Here is a 26,366-nt window from a genome sequence, read left to right as displayed (position 1 = left end):
GCATCGCCCGGCCGACAGGCCGGCCGGTTCGGAGAAGGGCGGCGGGGGCACCGCTCCCCGTGCTGTCACACCGCGAGTTACCGACGGGATGGCGTTTGTGGAGCTATTTTGTAGTCGCTTGGCCCGGGCGATTTTGAAGCGCTTGAAAAAATAGGGTTCGGTGGGGTTTGTTGTTGGCTTGCGTCGCGATTTGTGCACGGGGAGCGTTAAGAAACGCCAACGGACAGCGGCCGTGTGGGCGCTGGGGGCGGTGGGCCCCCATCTGCGGCCCTGTGACGGGCTTCCTGTGCTGCGGGGCACCTCGCTTCGCTTCCCAACCCCGCACGGAGCAGCGCTGCCTGTTCCGCGGGGTTAAAGCTTGAGGTGCTGGCAGTTCTGAAGCGTTTTTGGGAGGTGGGCTACGATGTGCAGTGGCAGTGCTGGCTGTTCTGCAGTTCTGAATGCTGTAGGCACCGAAGTCTCAGCTATTTGCCACATATCGTACATCAAGTCTGTTTTAGAGGTAAATACAGCTGCCGGAGACTCTGCCTCCTCGTTCGGGGCTTTGGTCGCTGAAGGCCATTTCAGCTCAGCCTTTCTGAGCGGGTTTGTGTGATCCGTACAGCTCTCTGAGCCCTGAGCAGTACTGCTGCCCTGGGACAGGCTGTTCTCTGCCCCTACCTCCGCTTGGAGAGGTGAGTAGGCCTTGGGCCTCGGCTCACCAAGAGGTCCTATTTGGCTCCAGCTCACTGGATAATAATGCCTTTTCTTTATTAATAGCGTTGTGGAATGGCGTGGAATTAATGAGTTGAGAAGTTTGGCAAGCACTAGAGCTCATGCTGAGTAGGTGGCTAGGGAGGAGAAAAGGGAAGGAGGCTTCCGCTGTTGATGCTGTTGAGAGGTAAGACTTGCCCATCTTAAGGAGCTACCTGCTCACCTTGCTGAAGGAAGGCAAAGCTCAGCACTGTGCTCATATTTTGCACCTCAACAGCAAGATGATTAAATGCTTTGTGTAATGTGAGTCCTCTCTTAACTTTCCTGAGTAAGGAGAAACTCTTTGCTGACTGAGAAAGCTAAATACCCAAAGACTGGACTTTAACAAATGCTTTCTTTTGGCAGCAAAATGAGTTTATAAAGCATCTCGCTGGCTTTTATTGCCCTGATCGTGCTGGTGCAGCTCTATGTGGAAGTGAATTGCTGTGTTATTTCCACCATAAAAAATAATGTAAATATCAGCGGAATCGTTAGAGTAACTGATTTATTTTGTGGCCCTGGATTCAGTTGTGGTAATACAGCTGAGCGGGGTAAATAAACTGCGGTGCGTGGGAGAGAAGAGAGGAAAACAGTGGCATGATAAAGGAATTATTCAAATCTATTTTTCATACCAGAAGAGATGTCACTTGAACTTCAAAACTGCTTCTGTGGGACATTAGATTTCACTCCAAATGCAAAATTACGCAGCGAGGTTTGTTTTTTTTTGTTGGTTTGTTTTTTGTTTTGTTTTTTGTTTTTCTCTTTTGTATGTTACATCTCTGTATGAAAAAGAAAATGAAGCAGCCCGCTGCCTCTCACACGTGCCAGCTAAGGGCTCAGTACCTCTCAAGTATATGGGTGCATAAAAGCACAGTTAAGGAGTGTGTGGTGGTGTTAATGTATTTTTTTCAAGTTTTTGCTTTCTATACATTGGAAATAATGAAGCACACAGGTCTGAGGCAGAGCTCAGGTGCTAGAGTTTTTATTTTTTGATGTGGTTTTGTTCGTCAGTTAGCTAGCTCTTCCTCAAGTCGTAGGTAATTACCTTTTGTTTGCAGTATATATATTACGCCATCTAAAACCAGTTTTAATAAAGCTTAAGAGCAAATAATTGCTGATCAAGTTGAAGTGAAAACTATTCTTAATACAAAAACAAGTCAGCGTAACCATAATACAGATGCAAGGTGACATAAGTCAGAAAATTCTGAAGTACTTGTATCTGACTCATGTAAGTGTGTGTTTTGGTGTTCTGTTTCCCTTCAAGAGAATGTAAATCTAGGCTTTAAAAGTAACCTTGCTGTGAAAGCGCGTCAAGGAGCACAACTTCACGTATTTAGAGGAGGCACCTAGAAGGGTTTTAGTTCCATAGTTCCCTCTGCAGTCTTTAAGGAAACGCAGTCCTGATTTCCAGGAGGAAAACCTTCCATTCTGTGCTGTTTGTAGGTGAAAGAGGAGGGCGGACAAGGAGGATCTTTGATAGACCTTACAGCAGGAAAACACGAACGTGTCAGCTGAAATCCTATGGTAAAGGAGGTGTTCTCTGTCAAGATCATAAACGAATGTTGGTTAAGACTGCATCAGTATTGCTAACGAGTTCAAGGCTTGGAGTTCTGACAAACCAGTTTATGGCATATCATTCAGCTCGTGGCCAGTTTTGAATCGAATAATGAATCTAGTGCTTCAGGAGCTGCCCTTGCAGCATAACTGCTGATACTAAAATTCTTCAGATAATGAAGCTGTTACGTAAGAGTGTAGTAACTGCAAAGGCATTTTTTCTATATTGAATCCAAGTTTAGGAAGAATAGTTTCACACGCAGATGTAAGAACAGTATGTTTAGGAAATAAGTCCTTTGCAGGGCATAAGGATTTGATAAGAACAGGGGAAAGTGAATTGGGGGAAAGTGTCCTCTTCTGCTCACCATTCTCTGCCTGGGGGGAGCACTGGCACCCAGGGTGTGCAGCCTGGCTTTTACCCTGTGATTCTCAGGACAAGAGATTGTTTGGATGGAAAGCTTTTAGAGTGTTGTAGGGTTGTTGATACAGTAGTGTGCGTGACAGCTGGGAGAAAAGGTTCTGTTCTTGTTGCTAGAAATTATTTACACCGCTATTAAATAATTTAAATGGGATTTTCTGTACTCGGAGCTTTGTGCCCTGAAGTGCTTTTTGAAGACAAAAATGACTGAAAGTTGTGAAGTGAGGCTCTGAGCTGTTGGGCAACCGATGGCTTTCTAGGTGGCAGTGCTGGTGTTGATCCGGCATAAATATTAGTTATGTATGCAGAAACCTTAATCTGACAAAACAGATTTAAGAGGAAAAAGAAAATTTAGCATGAGAAGATACCTCTAATCTGAAATGAAATAACTGGTGGGCTCTCATGAAGCAATCCTGTTGGTACACTAAGAAAAGTCCATCTTCTTTTTCTCTCGTTGCTTTCATAGTTTTGAGAATATGTTTTCGGTTCGATCTCAGTTGTGTTTTGTTGCTTTTGTGTTCAGTGACAGATGTAACTTTATGGTAGGTGAATGGCATTCTATTTAATTGTGAGAACAGGTTAAACTTTGGCTACCAGATGCTTCATCTCCAGCCAATGTTGTGCAGGAATATATCTCAGAAGATAAGTGCGGTGGTTTTTTGCACAGCGGAAGCAAGTCCTTAGCTCAGTGTGCTGTCTGACGTTGGGCTGGAGCTTTGAGTAGATGGTGTAGCTGAGGAGAACCTAGAGGAGGGTACCAAGGGAGATGCGAGGTCTAGCAGATCGGATCTTTGGGGAAAGACTGAAAAACAGAGGATTGTTTTTGTTTTTTTAAAGGAATGGGAATTGTCAAATTTGATGCAAAAAGGACTGCAAATAGTTTGTTCTCCAGACTCGTGGTTGTTACTGCCAGAAGTAGTGTGTTTAAATGGTGACAGAGGAGATCATTTTGAGTTACTAACACACTGTTTTCTTTACGGCTGGGGACAGAAGCATGAAAATAGACTTTCTTAGCTAACTTATACAAGTGCCATTAGTAGCTTCTGTCACCTGCGCAGGCAAATGTATTTCAGGAGTGATGGAGAATAGTTGATCCAGATGTAGGAAAGGCAGTGATTCTGATAACCTCTTCTTAGAAGATAAAAGTCTTCTTCTGTAGACTTTTATGGTTCACTCTTGGCAGGGCAGATTGAATGCTAGAATGTAACCTTGAAATACTTGAGTTTAGTGGGGATGTTAAAAAGATTTCTGCTGATGATGGGTTTTTTCCCCCCAGAAGGCAATGGGATTAACAGCTCTGTCCTGCGGTAGTTTGTTTGATTACATAGAACTTGCTTATTAGATGAGTATATTTAGAAAAGCTTTGGTGTCTCAGGGATTGCTTTCTGCCTGTGTGGATATCCACAATTTAGTTGGATACAAAGTGTGTGGCTGTGAGTATTTTTGTGAGTGTGTGTTAGTACCTGAGCTCTTAGGCTTTTTCTACTTGTAGTAGTTGTTAAACTGGAAAGTGTCTCATTTTTAATGCTGTTCTAATAATATCTTTCTTGATGCTTGTTGTAGCCAGGAAAGTCAGTTCTTTTGTTGCATGCAGTTGGCCAGATGAGAGAGCTCCCCTATTCTGCTTTGCTTTGTTATTTTTTAGCAAGCTTATAATTCAGTTTTATTAATTATTGCGTCGATAGAAAAGTTGCATGAAAGATTTGAAGGTGAATTTTGCTTAGGACGGAATACGATTTTGTATGTACTTGCAAAAGAGATAAAAGGGAGTTTCACAGTATGAAATGGATAGTTCAAGTCCAGCCTTACGTAGAAGCTACAGGTTTTTCTCAGAGACACTTTTTCAATTTTTATGTAGCACGTTTCAATCTGAACAACCTGCTTTTGAAGAGCAACGGTACAGTAGAAATGCCCTGTCAGAACGGTACTCCTGGATGACTAACGCTGCTCCCAGCGGCTGTGGTACATCAGGCAGTGCCCTGCCACCGAGAGGGGCACGCGTGGCCATTTTGTGTGCCTCCTCCCATGCGCTCAGCCAGATCCGTGCTGTGCCGCGTGAGCGCCACGTACAGCCTTCTGAAATCGATCCACTAATGCTGAAGAAAATAAGCATCGCTTTTGCTAGGTTTGTTTTCCGTAAGATTAATGAGCTCGGCAAGGCATCTGGTGAGCTCCAAGCCCCTTACAAAGGAGGTGACAAAAAGTATGTGGTTTGGTAGAAGAGTGCTAGTGTGGTGGGCTTGATTCTTGCTCCTCCCCACCTTGTTTTTTAAGGCCATCTTTGTCCCGGGAAATTACCACAGAGCGCCCTTCAGGTTTGGTTTTTGTTCTGTATATGAATGAGAACTCTCTACCTGACACCTTAAATCTTTGAGGTCTTAATTTTCCTGTTGCTCAGTTGTAACAATCTTACTTGATTTCTCTGGGTTGCTTCTGGGTGTACAGTTCATAGAAATGTATTGATGTGCCATAGTTTTCCCAGTGTGCCAACTATGTGAAGGTCCTCCATGGACTTCTTGTGTAGTAGGCATACTTTCCCTGCAAAGTTCTGGCTACACGATTTTGTTTTCTGATGTCCTTGATGGTTTTCATAATTTTTATCTGTTCACACATCTCTGTGTGCGTACACAGCTACTTTATCACAGCTAGTACAGAATATAGCAGTATGTGTACAATCAACATGTCTCTTTCTTTCAGTTGCTCTTGAGCTTTTGGGGCTTACAGTGCAATCCTCATCTATCCTCCTGCACACAGCATCTTTCCAAAATGATGAAATCTGTATTTATGCAACTGATTTCCTCTCCTGTGACCAGTACTGAAGTTATACGAGGCTGCTTGATGCAGAATTGCATGCCTTTTTTTCCTGTTTAAACTCCTTGCTGCAAGTATTGGGCTTGTTACCTCATTTAGTGTGTGTGTGTGTGTGTGTGTGTGTATTTATATTATAATTATATTTAGGCAGCAGTGACTTTTTCAGTTCTTTCTGATGACATTACATAATTGTGGCCCCTGGCAAAAGGGAAAAATGTGATGGCCTGGTCTGATTTTAACCCACCTCCGTTGTCCAAAGGTGCTGCCTGTGCAGGCAGGAGTTGTCAAGGATCAGTGCTGCCAGCTGTCAGCCTGCCTTAGGAACTCCGACCCGTATGAACAGGAAGGGTCAGAATACAGAACTTGTGCTTCCTTCAAAATGGAGCTTCTTGTACCATGCAGGTATAGTGCTTGGTGACAGTGAATTATCCACGCTATCAGGACTGTAGTTGAGATCATATGAGTGTCTTTGGGCACTGAAGGAAGTGTTTGTTCTCCTAAGTTTCATATCAAAGAGAGATACTGTCCCACTATTCTTGCACAACATATGCTATGAAAGGGAGATAGAATTTCTGTGTGAGAGTTACCAGCTTACTTGAAAATCTTGCAGGCAAGTTTGTTAGTGAACAATATTACTTACTGATTAAAACTCTGCTGCATAATGAGGTTACTAAGATGGTTTTTTCTTTCTGAAAGAAGGGGGATATCAGCAGTAATATCCTCATTGTTGTGTAGTGAGGTGCCTCAGACAGCATAGCCAGTAGTAAAGCTGCTGGTAAACCTGCTGCAAAGTTGGAAATACTTCTCAAGTGCAGTTACGTTGTGTTTAGTCGACATTTTTGGACCACTTTATTTTGGATAACAGGATTATTTTTGAGGGTAGATGTAGAATGCCTAGTTTCCTTCCCTCTTTAGCGCAAGTTACTTACTAATAATGCTTGAAAAGCACTGTAAAATCAACATGAAATAAAACGTGACTGACTTGAATAAGTTGGTAGTTGTAGGTAGGTATCTGGAAGATCTGTGTGCTTGTGGCCTCAGCCTTTGAACTGGTATTGTAAATTTACTCATTAAGTCTTAATAGGTCAAACCTTCTCTACAGTTTTTTATGTAATGTGGATTTCAATTGGAGTCTTTAGCATCATCTGAAGTAGTTTTCAGAAATAATTTCTTTCAGTATTCTCATAATTTGACTAGAATACTATTTGTTAGTGATAATAAATAATTGTGACTGATCTTAAGCTTTTGCTGCTAGTTAGAAATTGATATAACTTGTCTCAGTCTCTAGATTGAGCAGTCACAGGTTATAGATCTTGCAGCAGGTTTTATGTGATAAGTAGTTCACTGGTGTAACCAGCTAAAGTCTGACTGAATGAAATGAAAATCTTTCTGCATTTTTTCCTATTATTCTGAAGCAGACCTTTCTTTACCACTATTCCGTCACCACGTGTGTTCTATCTTGCTTATTTGTTTGTTTTTAAAACCTTCCAAACACTTTGTACAATGAATGGCACGGAGCCAATCCTATCTTGGAAGTTATTTCATTTTTCATGGTGCTGTTGGAGTTAGTAGGCAGTCTGGGCTGCTGAGCTGAACATTAAATGCCATCCAGGAAAATGTGGTTTCTATGGCAGTTTCTATTTGTGACTGTTTTCCAAGACTACGGGCAAATTACTTACACCTGTTTTGTGTTGTTTTTGTTTTGTTTTATAATTTTGATATCTGTTTAAGATAAAAACACGATGCCTCAGCTCCCTTATTGGATCACAGCCACACTTAACACAAATATACTCTAGTTTCAACTGACAATTTCAACTGTCTTTTACGTTCTCTAGCCAGCTAGTAGAAAGCACGTGCACCATGTAGTAACAGTTTAATGGTTGAATATTGTAAAGAGTATAGCAGATGATTTTTGTGGATTGATAACATGAACTTTTGAATAGGTGCTGTTTATCTTTTGTAGGCAGTCTAATGAATTGTGTGCTCTGGCAAGGAGAGAGCAGAATAGGTTCTGTAGTTCAGGAGAGACTATGTTTTGCCAGTTTAATTAATGTGACCCAGCCTGTGTAAGAGCCCTGCTTGGCTAGCATTTGCTTCTTAGATCCAATTATTGTAATTAGCTGGTTGTTGGCTGCTTGCTTTCCATCACAAATATGACTTGTCTTCAGTGCTAACATATGTGGAGCAATAGTCTGGTGGATGCACAATAGTTTAAGTTCACCGCTGTATGGGATTCTCATTTGTTGCGAGTCTGTGGTAGTTACCTTTCTAGAACAAAATTGCTTTCTTAAATTAGAATCTTAAAAATCCAGATTAGAATCATAGAATGGCCTGGGTTGAAAAGGACCACAATGATCATTTAGTTTCAACCCTCCCTGCTACGTGCAGGGTTGCCAACCAGCAGACCAGGCTGCCCAGAGCCATTAATAGATATATATAATTGTTCCCTGTGCCCCCTTTTTAATTTTAAGCCTTTGACAGTCTTGGGAGAAGTTATAAAATTCGTAAGTGTAAATACAGTGAATTGTGCTACAACTCGATCTGAGTGATCCTCATGACTACCACAAAAATACCAAGGGGAATGAATACAACTAATAGTAATTGCAGCACCGAAGTCTGCAGGAATGTGGAATAAGAGATTAAGTTTGATGAAAGACACCCAAAATTGACAGTTAACAGTTTAAATGTCGGCTACAAACACCTCTTGTTTTTCACACTCCTGTGTTCTGCTGTGGTAGAAAACATGTTGACTTTCCTTTTTGCAGTGCTTGGAGGCAAACGCTACTTAGCAGCGAGCAGCAAAGACTGTGATGTAGAAGGGGGGGACTGGCTGCGAGCTGGAGCTGAACAGGAAGGCTGCTGCTTCCTGCTAGCTCCATCCACTGACCTGTGGGTGCAGAGAGAGAAGGTAACTCTGCAGCAGCTGTAGCAGTCACAAGGTCCTCTGCCAAGCTATTTCAGCACGCTCGAGTGGCAGAAAACTTACCTCGATGCAGAGAAGAGTTGTTTTCCTCATTTAGCGTACTGAGATGGTTCAGGCATCTTGAACTCTGAATTCTTTTTGTTTAAGAGGAGGCAACCTGAAAGGGAAGGGCCTGACAGATTGAAAGGCTGCTTGTTCTGCTTTAAAAGTAGAGCTCAGTGGTAAGCGATGCCATTTGCCTTTAGAATTAAACTAAGGAAGAGACATGGAATGCCTGGATTGCAAATAAATAAGAGATGTCAGAATATTAAGTAAAAACTAAATGTTTATTATACCAGCATTTGATATGATAAAAGTTTCCTGGTAAGGAAAGAAAGTCTTTAGTGAGTGTGTTTGTCTTACAGGTGTGTAGTGGAAATGCTGAGTCAGGGCCTGAAGCAGTGATTGAGCACCTGGTGGGAAGTCAGGGCCAACCCTTGGAGCTCAGGGACATGCAGTGCACCTGAGTGAACTGAAGGGGTGGAGCCGGGATCCATCCCTTCAGAGACCTCAGGTAAGGGTTGGCAGTGGAGGCAAGGGGATCTTGCTGGAGATCTCTGTGTACCTCAGGTGTTCTAAGGGTAAGCAGATTCTTTCCTTAACTTCCGTGTCCACCGCTGCCGTGTTTGAGCATATCCTCACTTAGACCTAGGACTTTACTACTGCGCAGTCATTGCTGTGCTTACCATTGTGTTACAGCGTTACAAGGTGGAACAGTTACTCAGCAGTTCTAATGTTGATTGTTTCTTCTGTTAACTCCTCGCTAATGGTGAGACTGATACATGAGCATTAATGTGGTCAGATGTTTTCTGGGTTTTTTTGGAGCAGGGAGGGAGTTGTTGGGGGTTTGTTTACAGACATAGTGCTGTAATAAACACAGTTGGATATTTTTCCACTTTTGTGGAAAAAGAGACCTTTTCCCTTGGCTACAGTAACGTCTGTAGATATTAATGTCTGTAACTTGTTTACTGTCCTGTGAGTGTAAATTGCAACAGACTCATTCTGAACTATCTAGCTAACTGACAATTAAAATATACCGTCAAAGTTGATTTCTCAGACGTTTCATAGGAGTTACAGTGAAATAATTTGCAAATGTGAGTACTGAATTCGGTAAGATAAACTAGAAAAGGCAGTCTCTGTGTTAGCATTTGTCACTTCTATAAAATCCTATGTGAATCTCATCGCAAGATGGTTTTGATTCAGTGAATTTTTTCCTCTGCTCATGTTTTTCATCATGCTTGTTCTAGAAGATTATTTTTTTTTGCTACACCACAGAAAATATGATAAGCATAAGGAGCCGTCAGAGCAAGAAAAATGCAAAACTGAGCAGAGTGTGTGAGTTAAGAGAAGCTTCTCTTGAGAGATGGAGAAAAGCTAGAACCAGAGGGAAGATTATCTTGCCTACTCTATGTGCACGTTACATTCCGGTGTATGAGTGCAGAACATGGAAAGTGGGCTTCGTAAGAGGAAGGGAGAGTGCTGGCACTGCTCTGGGTTGATGAGTGGAGAAAAGATCTCAGGAGAAGATACCAAAATGTGAGAAAGGGGCAGCAGTGGTTTTTCATTGTCTGGGAAAATGCAAGTTCTCTTGTCGTGCACACCCTAAGGTGGGGTTCTGAGTTAGTCCCATTGCTGTGCCCCCTTGCCTGTCATACACTCCAACCCTTCATTTTCAAGCTGGTGAAGTCCAGCTAAGAATGACTTCAGACATGACAGCTTTCTAAAGCAGTTTCTGACAAAGTGAGCACTAGCCCAGCAGGCTAAACAATTGCGTGGATTCTGTGAGAAAGAAGCCTGAAGGGGCTGATTAGAACAGTACTGGATAGGTGTTAATGAATTCTGTCCTCATTGTAAAGCCATTTTGAAATCAAATTCTTCAATAGCTGCTTTGTCCCATGAAAGTAGTATCCAACATTGCTAACTGTGATAATCCAAGTGCAGGACATACCGTTTCTGTGCAAAGAATGACTTTTTTTGTTGTTTATGGAATATATTCAAAATTCCAGGTGTCTTCTACCGAATATGGAGGATAGAGTTGGGATGTGCTGCAAGATTTGAGTTCTGATATCAGATGCAAAAGGTAGAGAAGACATTTCACTTTGTGCTTTCTCGGGCAGTGCATATTGTGACAAGCAGCAAAGAATGCAAAAATAACTTTATGGCTTATAGTCTTTCACATTGCAGAGCTGTCGCATTTGCTGAATAGAATGGATTTGGGCTCCTGCTGTATCTGACTTGCCTCTGGCTTGAAATAGGTTGTCATCTTTTCATTACATTGCAAGAGAGTGCTTATTTGTGAAATTAATGCACGGTTATCCACAATGGGCAGATACAAGCTGATGTATTCCAGAGTGTCTGGAATATCTCCAGTCTTCTATCTGTCTGTATCCCTGTCAGCCTCTGTCAGCTTCTTTCTGTCAGCAGCACTAAAAGGAGAATCAAATCTCATCTCATGATAGAGAATAACCTTAACCTAATGCTACCAAAAAAGACAGAGGCTTTAAAAAAAAATACAGGTTATCCTAGATGTAAAGGACTTTTTTGTGTGTGTGTGTGTGTGTGTGTGTGTGTAACTGTAATGAAACAGTGTGTCTGAAAAAAAAGCCATGCTGCTTCCCATGGATTGTGGCTGGACTTGTACATGGACAATACTGGGTGCACTGCAGATCTACTTCAGAATACATCAGTGTTTCTAGCAACTCTCTCTTAGGCTGGCATCAGGTTTTGTATTTCTGCAAGATACTGGGCAGTAATTTTCCTACAGTAATCCCTTTATCTGCATTTTATGCCTTCTCTCGAACTAGAAGAAAACAGCAGAAATCTGCTGGCCATTGAGAAAGAGTAGATGTTATTTTTCTCTTGCTCATGGTAAAACTCCACATCTGTGTGATATATATGCTGGGGACATGGTATGTGAAAGTCTCTTGTCTCTGACTGTGCATGATGCAGATTGAGTTGGGGCAGGATATCTGAGCAAGCAAGTTTGCGAGGAGGAAAGGAGAGTGCTGGCTGTGCAAGCACAGCCTTTAGTGGCTTAATTCCTGTGAGGAGGAAGTTTGGGGTGCTGTGTGCAGAAGCAGACATCTTGGTGTCACAGCAGGTAACTTGCACAGGGCTGAACTCCAGTCAGAGAAAGGTTTAAGTTCATTTAATTAAATTGGAGTTGTTGTAGGTCCTGCATAACAGAATGCAGTATGCATGCATGGGTGTTGAGTCTCAAGGAGAATTAGCTACCTAGATGACGGATGCTCTGGATGCAAATAACAGTATATAAATATATTCGCTGATACAGGATGCCAGAAGGTAGCTTTATGTAAGTAGTACTAGTTACCACGTGCAGGGAAGTTGTGAAGCTTGGAAATTTGCTATGTCCCATGCTCTTATGCATACCTGGTTACAGCTAGTGTATGCTGGTCAGAACGAGACTTGTGAGAGATTTTCAGCTTGTCAAAAGAGTGTTGATGTATAAGGCACTTAAGATAGGTTTTCCATTCCTGTGAGCAGCAAGTAATGATTCAGCGCTGCGGCTGACTTTGATAAATTTCAGTGTACTCCTAACTGTGAGTTTCCTTTCTAAGATAATAGAAATCCATGCTAAGTTTCCCTGCAGGATTCACTTGTGAAAGGCTCTTACTTCAGTGCTCAGGTAGGTAATACAATAGGTAATTCAGGGCACCATTTCCAGCCACTCTGAGCAATATATGTCTTAAACTTCAGCTTCTTCAGATGGTGCAGTCCAGTAGCTGGCAGGAAATTAAAAAAAAAAAAAAAAAAAAAAAAAGAAAAAAAAAAGAAGGAAAAAAATCATTAGTCATTAATTTTTTGCTCTTGTCCTGGTAATAATTTAACAGGAAAACTTCTGCCCTCTGTTTGAGGCTGTTGGACTTTCTTGCTGACTTCTCTTAAGTAACACACTTCCTATGTGCATTTTATTGTGGCTTTGTTACAATTATTTTTGTATTCAGTAGCTTCTCTGTGTGGGGGAACATTCTGATCATTTCACACAAAGTAGAAAATAGCCTATGAGCAAGGAAGTTGATTTTCAGTCTTCAAAAAAGGTATTTGAAAACTCATCTGCCAGGTGAAGCATCTTCTCTCCCTCTCATTACCAGACATTAAGTGTAGTAAGTTATTGATATTAAGGTATAGTAAATGTTGAGGATGACTTCTGTGGGTAGAGTTGCCGGAGTGAATAAGAAAAGTTGCATAAAATAGCAATGAACCTGTTTTCTGAAAGTAATCCTGAGATGTTTTTTCTTAGTTTGCCATAAATTTTCTGTATACACCACGAGGTTAACGGCATGTTAACATATATGCAGTAACCAAACATCAAAAACTCTTATATTGAACATGTTAATTGAAATGGGGAACTAATGCTAGCTCGTTCTCTTCACCAAGCATGTGCCTACCTCTTGCCATCTTAGGAAAAAAACATCAGCAAAATGCAAAAATTCTGCTGTTTGCTGCTGGTTAGCAATCCTAGCTTCAACATGATACACTGATTCTAAGTTGAGAAGGAGGCTGACTTCCACAGTTGCTTTAAGAGAATTTACCTACAGAGTATTTGAGTATCGCACTCTTTGTTTGATGTTCAGCTGTCCTAAATTAGGCCAGGAGTTATTCCAGACCGCGTGACATCATGCGGGAGGCTGTAAAGCCATGGGGAGTTGGCCTGGGGAGTGGCTGCTGCTAAAGGCTTGCTGGGCATCAGCCAGCAGGTGGTGAGACCTCGTGTTGCTAGCAGGCTGTTGGTTGGCAGGCAGTTCGTGTTGTTGAGCATTACCTTAATTACCCAGGTAACATATGAGTTCTGTATTTCGAGTGTCTTTGTGAACACCTCAAGCTACCTAATAAAACTTGTATTGATCCAACTTGAGTTGGACCCTGTTATTAGTACGTACTTGCATCTTCTTTTTGAAGAGGTAAGTTGTCATAATTTGTATGATCAGACCCAGTCTTGAGTATATATATATTATAATTCATGAAATAGTTATGAGTTAAACTAAAAGATATAGTAGGAATCCTTAAAATTGTTTTGGAAGAAGCACTGTATTTTTATTTTTATTTTTTTATTCTGGGTCTAATAATATTGACAATGTTTTTTTACTTTTTCTTTTTAATGAATTTTCTGACCAGCAGTAGCTGTGAGGAAGAAATCCTTCTCTTCTTCTCCCTCTTCCCCCCCCTAATAAATTTCTGAATTTGTTTGGGCTAAAATAGCTTCTTAAATATGTGTAATGTTTTGGTTTTTTGTTTTTTGTTTTACCTAATTTGAATATTGCATTGGTGCCCTTATAGGTGTTAGGATTAGAATTCATAGTGATATTTCCCTATACTAATCTCCAAGTCCTGAAATGGACTCTTTGAAGTCATTGAAAAATATGTAAAGACCTGAGTTATTTCATACTGCAATTCCATAAGTCTTCTCTGAGAACTGGAGGTAACCACCTCTTTCAAATCACATCCAAATTCTATTGGAAAAAAAAAAAAAACAACAAACAGACAACTTGCAAGGTGGAGGAATGTACAATTCACGTTATAGAAAGTGCTTATGATCAAGAAATAAAGCACTAGGTCTGGATTATGTGAATCTATTGATGCAGATTGCTTATGACTTAAAGTTTAGTGGAGTTCTTCTTTTATAACCCCACTTCTATCGTACTACAGAGTCTTGCAAGAAAAGTACTTAATATAGTTCTGATAAACAAAAAATAAAACATCAGAAATTATTTATTCAATGAATTTTGGTTTATGAATTTTAAAACCAAATTTATTTTATCAGGGAAGCAGGCTGTATGTTACTGACAGTGGGTGATCAAAATAGCATTGTACACTCTAACTGATATCCTAATATTTTTTATGGGCTTCTGTTATTAAATATGTAGGAAATATAGATTGTTTTTGTTTAGGGCTGATTCTGTAGACTGTCTATGATTTAATGAAGTTAAAATATTTAATTTTCTATTTTAGGTATGGAATATCAAACAGATGATTAAATTAACGCAGGAACATATAGAAGCGCTGTTAGACAAGTTTGGAGGAGAACATAACCCACCATCAATATATTTAGAGGTAAGTTTGTGCGCAGATGAATGCAGTTAGATTACTGGTGTGATATCTACATCTTTATATAAAGCATCCTATGTTAAATGTAAGTATAAATGTAGTGAGAGTACATTCTCCTCATCTTCTAGAAACCTAACTCTCTTTCTGTTGAAGTAGAGGGGAACTGTGTGGGATTTCTGGTATTTATCAATAAGGGAAGATCAGTACCGTGTTCTAGCAGTTATGCTTGTGTGACTGAATTGTAAGGCATCCTTTTTGGAGCGAGGGGGAAAAATTACGTGTGCTTGTGTGGTACTGACATGCATGTTCTGTTATTACAAGTCATACATGTAACTAGCAACAGGACTAGAGGGAATGGCCTCAAATTGCACTGGGGACATTTAGGTTGGATGTTAGGAATTGCTTCTCCAAGAGAGGGGTCAGGTGCTGGAGTTGCTGTCCCAGGAGGTATTCAGGAAACATTTAGATGTAATAATGAGGGACATGGTTAGTGGGAAATATTGGGCAGTGACAGGAGGACAGTTGGACTGAATGATCTTAGACGTCTTTTCCAACGTTGGTGATTCTGTGCTTTTGTACACACGTGAAGGCATAGGACTTTGCCTTTAAAGCAGTTGACTTCCTTTTTTTCCATTTGAAGTACAGTTATATAGAATCCAAAAATTGTTATTAGTAGAAGGAACCTTTCTTATAGAATTGTATGGAGGAAGAAATAGTTTTCAGCTGCACTTAATTTATAAACTAATTATAGAGTAAATCTTTTTTTTCATTACTCAAAATTCATTAAATTGTGTTGAATTTCATGACACACATGAAACAGTCCATTAAGGACCATAAAAAGCCTATTAAAGACTGTATGCACAAGTTACATCTATTAGGAAATGAATGAGTATCACTTGCTCCAAACCCTGTCCTCTTGTTTCTTTCAAGTATTGAAAGAACTGGAGGTCAAGAAGACTTACTTTGCAGTCTCTTCAATTGTAATTGCTGCCCAAAGGCACCGAGTAATTAAAGATCCCATTATTTGACATATTTCTAGCTTTTATTGTAATATGTGAGAGCAGGACAGTAACATGATTGTACAAATGTTGACAAAATGTCCTTGAAAGTTAAGGTCAAGTTAGACCCTCTGTACTCCCTTTATTTGATGTGAAATGGAAGTATTGAGTGAGTGTTAAGAGCTATTTTAACCACCCCGTGGTATGTAAATATGCTTGTTTTCACATGAACCTATTCATTCCATATCTTTAGATTCAATATTGCTGTGCATATATTGGTTTTATTTGATAATAGATCAAACTGGAGTAATAGTGAGTCTCATATCTACTAAGTCTGGATTTCAGGTATTGAAAAGATTAATTTGTTTACAGTCATTCTCTTTTTCTTGTAAAGAAATAAAAACTGAGATCCCTCTGCTGGAAGCCTTTAGATTGTTCCATAGCTCATTGATATGATAGAGGACATTTACAGTAGTAAGTCTTTATCCAGAAAATGTAGAGTCTAAGTCTGAAATGTTTCACGATAGCAAATCATCAAGCTTAAAGTAGGTTTTTGAATTCAATAGTTGCTTGTGTAGCTGAGACAAAGCTACACAGTTCAGGTTCATCAGTGGGGTATACAAACCTTGCAGAACAGGCCATGGTATTTCCTTGCCACAGTGAGTTGTGCTGGATCATGAAGTGAGTCTCATGACAAATAATGCTGGTACTTCTTCAGTTATTTTATCCCATGAAACAGCCAGTCCTATGAAAAAGAGCCTACCACCATTGAAATGAAAAGCCTTGGTTTTTCCCCAACTCTTTGTTCTATGGCTCCTCTGCTTCCTTTATTCAGATATTTGCAGTACTTAAGATATTTTGAAACAATCTAAGAGGAAAATGTTCTGGTTTTGCTGAATTTGCCAACCAGTTGTATACTGAATGTGATTATGGTGAAGTCCCATGAGTCCCAGATATGTGGTTGAAGTTAAGGGAAATCGTTTACAGCTGTGAGCCTAGAGGTGAGAGAGAGAGGAATGTAGAGGTATGGATGATCATGAATTTGGATAAAACTAGCTTCAGATTGATGGAAATGAATAGCTTTGAACGTGCAAACTAGTCATTTGTATAGTGCATAGATTTCCTGGAGTAGAACTCAAGTGTGAGGGAAGGAAAAGAAATACATTATGAGGTAATGTGATGCAGACAAACAAGATTACTGGGTGGTTGTTTTTTTTTTTTTGACAATTCATTTCAGCTGAGCAATGGTTACTTATCTGGTGTGTCCTTTCTGTGCCTTTCCAGTCTTTTTGACTGTTTTAGGCTTGACCAAGAACAAAGACTATTGCTTTTTTCAGAATTTGCTTTGCAGCCATTTATCTGAGTGTAGTCTGCTACTACTAGAGCTAATAGTTCAACTTTCTGCACTCATAACCAGACCAATCCTGGCTGCAGGATGGAAGGATGAAGTTGTATGTAAAAAGCTGTGAATGTAGTTTGATAAAGCAGTTAAGAACATGTTTCCTTCCAGAAATTGCAGAACTAAGAAAATACAGTAGTTTTTATATGCATAAAAAGAACAGGAAATTACGCAGAACACACGTGGGTAGCTTAAGCAGTTCAATTGCTAACTTATCCTTCTGACATCCATTAGAAATAGCAGACTACCTGTGCACAGAACTGCTGGGTGCTGTTGGGCTTTTTGCTCAGTTTCCATACCTGGGCATCACCACTGACTTCTGTGCGTGACTTCCACCTTCCCCCAGAGCTTCACACCTTGGACTTGTCACTGTCCAAGCATATACTCAAGTGTACGCTTCAACAGGAAGGCACTGTAACTTAAACTCTGTACAGCCTTTTCTGACTTGTTACTTATTGTTTTGCTGAAGTCTCTTTTTTTCTGTTCAACAGAATATTTACTTGCTTTCACCAAAATGTATTTGTATAATTTGTCATGTTGATGATGTCAGTTATGTTTCCTCCTACTGCTTGGATCATCTCAGTTCTTCATAAAATGTGAGCAGCCCTTAAGGACTTTGTGGGCTGTGCCTGTTGATCATCTCTGGTGGGGCTATCAGTAAAAATGTTGTCTGTTTTTCTTAGACAAAGATGGAATTATCCAAAGCTAATTGCTAGATAAGAACCTGCAACTGAACATTTCTTTCACCCACGTTGCCCGTGGTGTTGTGAACTAGATGTTTGTTATTGTATTGCTTTCTCCAAAACCATGGCTTCTTGATAGCTACTGAAGGTCTGATAGCTGATATTTTCTGATCAGTTCCATAGGATTCATTCAGTTCTTTTGAGTGCTCCTATGGCTTATCTTTTGTTTCTTATGCCTCTTAGCACCTGCTGAACTTTACAGGACTTAAAGCACCTGGTATAACGGCTCCTGGCCTGTAGCAGTACTGCCTCTATAGACCTGTCAAGTAAAGTTGTAATTGAGTCTGGTTACCAAAGAGCATTTCAGTTAAAAGAAATAAAAGGGGTAGAAAGTGGCCATAGAAAAGCTGAAGAAGGAAAGCTGAAGAATAAAAACATTCTGAAAACATACAAAGAATTTAAGTAAATTGTTTTGCATTGAATATAAGATCTACACCTTCTTTAAAAATAAAGATGAATTTGTGTTTTAGAGTTGCTCAAGAAAATAGGTGCTAATGAGATTTTAATTCTGTGCTTGTCTGAGCAAGCGAGGAGATGCACAAGAAGTGTGACAGGATTTTTTGAGTTTTACATAAGAAGATTTTAAAACTGACAGCTATTGTTGCAGCCATCACTTCAGGGTTTGTCAATTGACTATGAAAGGAGAATGGATTACCTGAAATACTGGAAGTAATTGACACTATGTTGAGTTCGGCATATATTTAATTACACCTGCAAGAGGCATACTCAGAATCACCCTGCTTTGATCTGTCACTCCTTACTGATGGAGTTAAGGAAAAAAAGGGACTCTTTGAGCACCTGGAGTAGGGCCTTCAAACCTGTGTGCATTACTCTGTGTCCAGCTGCCTGGAGTGGAAGAAATAGCCTGAAGCTCTAGGGTAGCACCTAACTTGTCTCCCTTCTCTCAGCACTGGAAAGAAGGAGCTGGGGAAGGAGAGCAAAACCAATGTGATACAGGGGTTGGGAACTAAGTGGACAGATGATAGAAAAGAATGCTCCTCATTAACCATACAATTTTCTTCTAATGGCTGTAATTAGTAATAGCTTTGGGCATCTTATCAAGGCTTTCTAGTCTGAGTACAAGAAAAACATTTCTGCTTGTTCTGGATGGAAGAAATAATTAATGGATTAAGCACTGGCTGTATTAAAAGCTAAGTATGGCTTCTGGAATGTAGATAAAATCCTTTCTTAGGTAATCATAGCTCTTAACGCCTTCCCCTGTGTGAGATGCTTCTCAGATCTTACAGACCCCTGGAAATCACTGTCAAACATTTGAAGTAACTGCTTGACTCAGTATGGGTAGAAATAGCGTTAATAACACTTTTCTTCTAGAAGAGAGGCTGTAGGGGCTCTTTCATAGATTCTACCACATTTTTGGAAGTACTCTGTATTGCAGCAGCTGAAAACATCAATGATTTTTATCTTCCCACATACTTTCTCACTGTGTTATATCTGTCCTTGAGATGATGTTTCCCAAAATATAGTTTGTGATTCACTGTGGAAAAACCCTTTTCCTAAAGATCTATCGAAGCACTGTAAATAGAGGAAATCTTTACTGCAAAGAACTCGAATACTATAACACTGGGAAGTCCTGGGTTGCAGTTGCAAACATTTTAGAACTGTGGGGTTTCACATTCTTCTGTAACGGCCATCAAATAAGCCTTTTTCATCCTTATCAACAAAATAGGGATGAAAAGGGCAACACGAGTTAGGAAAAAAAAAATAAAGATCTGGATATTCCTAATGCTATATGAAAGTAAAAACTGTTTGTAAACTGAAACAACATACATAGATCCAAAGTGGCCAAAAGCAATTGGCTTTAATTTATAAAGGCAGGTATAGTAATTGGATAGACCAATGCAGTGAGAAAGGCATTATAACAAGGGTGTGAGGACAGAAGGACTAGTGCTATAGAAAGGTGCTATAAAGGAAGGAAAGAAAATTGCTCACCCATATCAGAAGGTTCTAGGTTCACAGGGGAAAGCTTCACCAAGGAGGGATCTCCAGAAAGAGATCCTTTCCCAGTGGCAGTCAGCCCTTAAATGAGATGTAGGAGAGGTGCAGCCAGGCTCCACCCCTTCCTGTCTCAGAGGTGAATTACCTTCACCTGTGCTCCCTGGGCTGACCTGGTCCTTTCCCCAGGTGATCAATCGGTGGTTCAGGCCGTGCCTCAACAGTTCCCACACAGAGGGAAGGAAAAGTTAACAAACAGGATTGTTCCAGACTCTCAATTATGGTTCGAGAGGCCTTATTTAAAATTCCAAAATGTCATGTCTTTCTTATCTTATTATATTTCAACATCACCTGTGACAAATTTCTCTGAGAACTTAATTTAGCAGTAGTGGCCCATTAAAATGGAAACAGCTGTTCACAAAATGAGGTCGCGTATTGTGCCTGTACTTTCCTTCAGCGCTCAGTGCAAGAGCAAGCCGCCTGACCTTCTGGCATTCAGGCGCTGTGCAAGAGAAAGCAGTGTACAAATGCATAGGTGCAATGACAGTGGTATAAAATAGGGTTCAAAGCTCAGTCAGCTTTTTAGTGTTACAGGAATTTTCTTCTTTCTTAGCCTTGCTATTAGAAGCAATTGAAAATGAGAATGATGGTACTAGAGAGGTGCTTATCTCTAACTGCTGTGGTTTTTCTAGTTTATGTCTAATACTCCAGGGAAAGTAAATTTGATCCAGAGGCCTTGCTGCTGCCATTTTTGAGAATTCAGCTGTTGAATTTTGAGAGGGTATTTCATTCCTTGTTGCTGTATTACTATAAATTTATTAAAGAAGATTGCTGATCTAAACTGTGTTTTATGCATCAGCGGACAGACACAGTCTGAAATGGATCATAACGATGACTCTGATTGATTCAAACTGCTTGTGGTATTCAAAGAAAATACTAATGCTAGGAAACTTAGTGGCTCCATGGAGAGATTCACATGAACTTTCACCAGGCTTCTAGCACAAGTTGGTCAAATATGTTAGACTCAAACTGGAGTGTCTAAAGTTAGTCTAAGAACAGATTTAGGCATCTTACTAATACAGAAATCCTGATCTACGTTGCTGTCTATCTTCAGCTCTTATTTAACTTCAGTGACATATGCATTTGATCAACAATCTAAAAGGCTGGACATCTTTTAAATAGAAATACGATCTTAGTTTCCAGAAGCCTGGAAACTGTCATTTTGACTTCTAAGATCCTTAAAATGTATGGACACTACCTAAAAAATGATTGAGGAAGAGAGAGAAAATGATAAAACCACTTGTTGTGCTTGAATTTAGACTAAATTTCTAATGATGTGGGCAGGAAGAAGGAGAAAACATGGTTTGCTGCCTGGCTTTGTCCTAGGTACATTTTTTTTTTTAAAATATTTGACTTGTTATTTTTACTTTTCTTAAATGTTTTAAATGGAATGTATAGCCTGGTTGCAGTCTGTGAAAGCAAATTTCAAACACAATATGAATAATAAGTAATGTAAAAATACTCATGTTTCTGAGGAAATCCCTTGCCTATATAATCTTGGCACAGCTGTGTATCATAATATGAATTCTGTTGAGTTCTGAAGTCAGTACTAATTCTATCAATATGTTGCAACATTTAAGTAGTAACTTCTATTTTTTTCAGCTCTGCTGCTTGTGAGCAAGCAGTTGTTATCCTATAGCACATATGTACATTGTGTATAGGAATTTCTTATGCTTCAGCTGAACTTGGCAGATTACCAGACCTGTCTACGTTTTATTTAAAGTTTCTGAAATATTCTCTCATGATTTGCATATATTCTGATACGCAATGTAATTAAAATCAACTTTTCCTTTTAGTTCAGATAACTGTAGAGTTGCTTGTAAATTTAAAAGATGCATCAATTTAAATCTAGTATTCAGCTTTTAGAATGTATCTTTTCTATAACTTAAAGAAATACTGCAAATTGGGAGCCTTCTAGTGATACAGTGCACAAACATGTTTGTTGTGGATAATATACATGATTAAAGACACTTTGTTTTTTGGAGTGAACCAACAGAATCCCAATGGCAGCAACAAGCACAACAGCAAAGATGAACTCAGAATTTTGTGCCTGGATGGAATGCCTGCATAGCACCTTTACTTCTGAAATGCCATCCCAAATTATGAGGATGTTCTGCGTAATTTTTTTTTCTGTTGTAGATAAAATACAAAGTAACTAAATAAATTTGTATTTCAGAAACTAGTGATGTTAGAAATCAGCCTCAGGGTTGATCCGTAGGACCTTACCTGACTTGAAGACTTGATGTATGTCAGCTAATATGGCCTCTAATGTCAGTAGGTCAACTGTGTGGCACAAACTTCTTTCAAATACTTTGCCATAGATCATTTTTGCTTTTTTTACACTCCTTAAATTTAAGTCAGTCAGACAATTCTGTTTTGACTTGGTACTGTTCTCTCTGTCGTCAGCTGGTACTGATGTCTCACCAAAGTGCTTAATTTTTAAAAATGAGACACATTGGAGCTATTCTGTTTCTGCTACGTGAACTACTGCAGCTTCTATGTAAAAATAGTTGTTTTTTAAATAATAGAAAAACACATTTAAAGGCTAATAGTAGATTTCTGCTTTCTTGCTGTTCTATTGCTAGACCTTCTGCTGTGACATTGTGTTACAATATTTTGAAGAATTCACCCCCATTTAAAAAATAAAAAAAAAAAAGCTTTTCATGCAGAGTCCAATGGTATAGAATCCAAACCCAGTAACAGTTCCCAGTTTTCTATGCTCATTGTTTATGCATTTAAGAAAAATCATTTGACTTTTGAGTTTGCACTAGTGACAGATGAAGCTGCCGGTACCAACATTGTAGGATTGGGCATTTTGAAAGATGTGTGGAACTCTGTGAAGGAACTAAGCCCACAAGCATCCGGAAGTGGTGTAACGTTGCATGTGTTAGTTCAAACAATCTTTTGCAATGTTCATGAGAAAAGGAAGTAAGTATTTAGAAAAGTATTGGTGAAATGATAGTAGTTTATGACTCTTAATTTTTGTTTACTGAAAACAGTACTTGACACATGGAACTCTTACTGGAATTTACATGAAAAGTTGTTCCTGGAAGTAAGAGTGAGGTGCTTATGTTACTGTACTGCCAAAAAATGCCATTATTTATAATTGTGTAACTTTCAATTTACTTTTCACGGTAGGATGAAAATGTTTTGGCCTTATGTCACAGACCTTGTGGTCTATTCATGAAACTCTAGAGAATTTCAGTTCTTAAAAGGAATTGCAAGCAATTCTCAGTTTTCCTGCAACATTTAGGGTTCAGAATTGTGGTCTTCACCATTACCCTTTAAGCAGCTTTTTCTTTCTTAGTCCCCACTGTCAAATTAATGTTCTCTTTGTTAATGCAGTTGGGATTATAATGCAAATTTTGTAAGTAAGTCTATTCTGAGGGATCTTAAACCTTCTTAAAAAGAGAGAGGCCAATCACTGTTTACTTTCTATAAACTACCTGAGTTTGGTTAAAGCTGCACGTACACCCCTGGAGAAATAAATCCATAGTCAATGCAGTATTTGTGGCAGCATCGCTGAAAGTAGAAGCATAGTTATTTTTTCTCTTAAAAATAATATATTTTTTCCTGCAGGTGTTTTGGTCAGTTTAATTCTGTAACTTTAATTAGAAACAAGTTATGCACAGAGAACTGGAGGAAAGCAAGTAAATAGAAATGTACCTTACCCTGATGTAAATATCCCTTTTCACATCAGATATATGTGGCCTGACAAATCTCAGTCTTGCTGGAGGTCTATGTAGGAAATTCCCTTCATTGCTCTTCAGATATTACATTTGTGGCATCTTTGTTTCTTATCACTTATATAACATCCTCGGTTAGCACCAAAATGTTTATGTAGGATGAAACAAAAGTTTCCTAACTGATGCATGTTGTCAGATTCAGAATTTTGAAGATATGTAGGTCATTGATGGTAGTTCCTCCCATATGTTTTCGTGGAAACTACAACAGCTACAAAGAACACAATAACACTATTTGATAGAGCAAATTTGCAGCTATGAAACGCTATTTTTCAATGTAATCACCACCTTTAGTAATGCATTTTTGTCAGTGATGAGCAAGAGCTGCATGCTTATAAAAAATAATTCTGCACCAGTGGAGGTGACCCACTGTCACTGTCAGTACTGAAACATGCTTTCACTGCCTCACTGTGCTCATATCCCCTGTTTGGTTTCCAGAAATGTACAGTAAGTGTTGATGAATGTCAGTGGGTGCCATTTTTTCTGCACGGAGAAATTCATTGACACACCTTTGCTTCATGGATGCTTCTATGTCAGATGCTGTTGTGACAGTTTGCCCTTCATCTGCCATCTGTCACACAGCAACAACATGTAATGGCATTTGGTGGGAAGGTTCAGCCTCTCCTGCCATCCCACCAACCTCTGCCTCTAACGTGGGCAAAGGTCATAAACTCGGAGGCATTACCTTTGGAGCTGCCCTCGTAATACTTCTGGATACAGATTGAAATGGTCTTGTTACAAAGAAAGTTGATGGAAGCCATCTTTAAATGAAAATATCTACTCTTACAGATCTGTGTTCATGGCATATTTGTTTAAAACGTCATGGACAAATCGTGCTGAACTTTTTAAATTGATATGGACTTGCATAGACTTTACTTGTGAAAAGTCAAACTATATGTGATTATCACACATAGTTATGAAAAACAAAGCAAGGATCACTTTGACCTGTTTTTGTGCAAGTCTGTCATGGGGCAAGTTTAGTTGTTTTCTAATTTAAACATGTTTTTATACTCTGGTCAACAACAAAAAAAAAAAAAAAGGAAAGATAATGTAGTGCCAGAGGCGAATGGTGAGCAGTAAGTGAGGTAAGTTGTCAGATACTGATGGCAGAAAGCAGGCTTTTGCTTCTCTTAGTTATTGTGTTAGATGTGTTACATTCCAACAGAATGGTGCATTTAACTTCAGCTGACAACACTTGTTAAAGATTGCTGTTCTTTAAAGCAGTTCTAAATCAGACTGTACGGTGCAGGTGCTTTAAAACTATGATCTATTATTTCTTTTATTCACTCATCTGTTTCATGGATTAAAATTAGTTCAGAAAGTTTAACATGAGTTGAGAGCCATTAATTCTTTGCTTCCTGTCCTTGACCAGACAATTTTGTATTTATGAAAAGTGTGGATTAGTTCAGAATGTTTTTTGTTTCGCTTGTTCTCAGTTGACATTTCTGTTTTTATCTGAGGCTACTACATCATTAAAATAGCCATTCTTCCTTCACAGGCCTATGAAGAGTACACCAGCAAATTAGATGCTCTACAGCAGAGAGAACAGCAGTTATTGGAATCCATGGGAAATGGAACTGATTTCTCTGTCTCCAGTTCAGCTTCAACGGACACAGTTGCATCATCTTCCTCCTCTAGCCTCTCTGTAGCACCTTCATCCCTTTCAGTTTATCAAAACCCTACTGATATGTCACGGAATAACCCTAAGTCTCCACAGAAGCCTATTGTTAGAGTCTTCCTGCCCAACAAGCAAAGGACTGTGGTAAGTCAGTTTCTTTCAGCATACTTAGAACCTCAGTATTTCCTGTGTTCTTCTTCATGCAAAACTTAATTTAGTACCTGAAAAGATAGCTGTATTTGTGCTTTGCAGAACTCGGTTCTTTCGATGTGTTGGATATTTTCTACAGTGTTAATACAAAGATGTGTGCTGTATTGCAGAAGTGGACACACTTTCAGGAGTTCTGTAAGAATTGAAGCGACTCAAGTATTTGCCTAAAAACAGCTCTCTTAAATAAATAGTATTCTACCATTTTTCAACAGATAGGGGAGGCCAAGAAGCTCTGTTTCTTGTAATATGCAAAATTACTTATTGGTTTAAAAGGACAAGTTTGGGGAAGTTAATGTTTTCCGTATAGTCAAAGTTGCTAGCAACTGTGAATGCTTGATAGCTAGAAGCAACCTCTTGCAGTTAAGTAGGGCTGTGCAAAATACTCGTTGGCTTTTGTTGTCTTTTCCCTCCCAGCTCACTGTGATGAGTGCTTTATAATGGGAGCCTATCAGGTGCTGTGTAGAGAACTGACATTGGGGTGGACACTGCTGCTGTTAATAGGAGCCTGCAAGCGTTGCTGTGTTAGTGTTGCCTGCAAACTGCTCGAAAATTGCTGTTTATCAGTTTTGGCAGTGTTGCAGTGATTCCTGCAATTGCAGGAAAAGAGTTGACTTTTTGCAGGCTATCTAACTGTGCTTTTATAGGCATGATGGTTTCACAAGCACGATACCTACAGAACAGTCTCAGTATGTGCTTTTGAACAGTACGCTGACCAGCAAACAGTGATACATGACTGTCAGCAGTTTCTAAGCTCTTTTTTGCAAGTCCTTCCACTTACAAGGGAAGCTGTGGTCCCAGTAGAAGTGGAAATTGAGATGACTGCACAGCCAGTGTCTATGTGAAACCAGTGCTTTTCATAGCAGCCAGAAATTGGCTATCACTGAACTGTGACGGCACGTGGAAATTCATTGCCAGCAAAGAGGTGAAAACACAAATGACACTGGAAGACATGTTCTATCCCTCCCCTGCTACTTTCCCTTCTTCCCTCCCACAAAGCAAGAGAAATCAGACTTACTTTTTTTTTTTTTTAAAGGATAGCTTAATAATGCAGGATATTGCTAAAGCGTGAAAGTAGTTTTTGATTTTTTTAACCTGGAGA

At 39.5% G+C, this 26,366-nt stretch overlaps 1 protein-coding gene across 5 annotated transcripts in view; it reads left to right on the top strand.

Moving 5' to 3' along the window:
• Positions 1-7,893: 7,893 nt before the first annotated feature.
• The window catches only part of LOC100550268 (serine/threonine-protein kinase B-raf), a 50,670-nt gene continuing 32,197 nt past the window's right edge, over positions 7,894-26,366 (top strand). The window contains exons 1-3 of one of the 5 annotated variants that reach the window (XM_019615571.2): positions 7,894-9,058; positions 14,448-14,549; positions 24,938-25,201. In XM_019615571.2, the coding sequence (XP_019471116.1) occupies positions 14,466-14,549; positions 24,938-25,201 (348 nt within the window). In that variant the 5' untranslated portion in view covers positions 7,894-9,058; positions 14,448-14,465. Of the gene's footprint in view, positions 9,059-9,081; positions 10,558-14,447; positions 14,550-24,937; positions 25,202-26,366 lie in introns of those variants that run through there. The other 4 variants (XM_031554770.1, XM_019615565.2, XM_031554771.1 and 1 more) reach the window with 4 other exon arrangements.

The sequence above is a fragment of the Meleagris gallopavo genome, chromosome 1, assembly GCF_000146605.3.
Source record: "Meleagris gallopavo isolate NT-WF06-2002-E0010 breed Aviagen turkey brand Nicholas breeding stock chromosome 1, Turkey_5.1, whole genome shotgun sequence".
NCBI lineage: Eukaryota > Metazoa > Chordata > Aves > Galliformes > Phasianidae > Meleagris > Meleagris gallopavo.
Note: the sequence above shows the minus strand (reverse complement) of the source record. Positions and strands in the feature narration are given on the sequence as shown.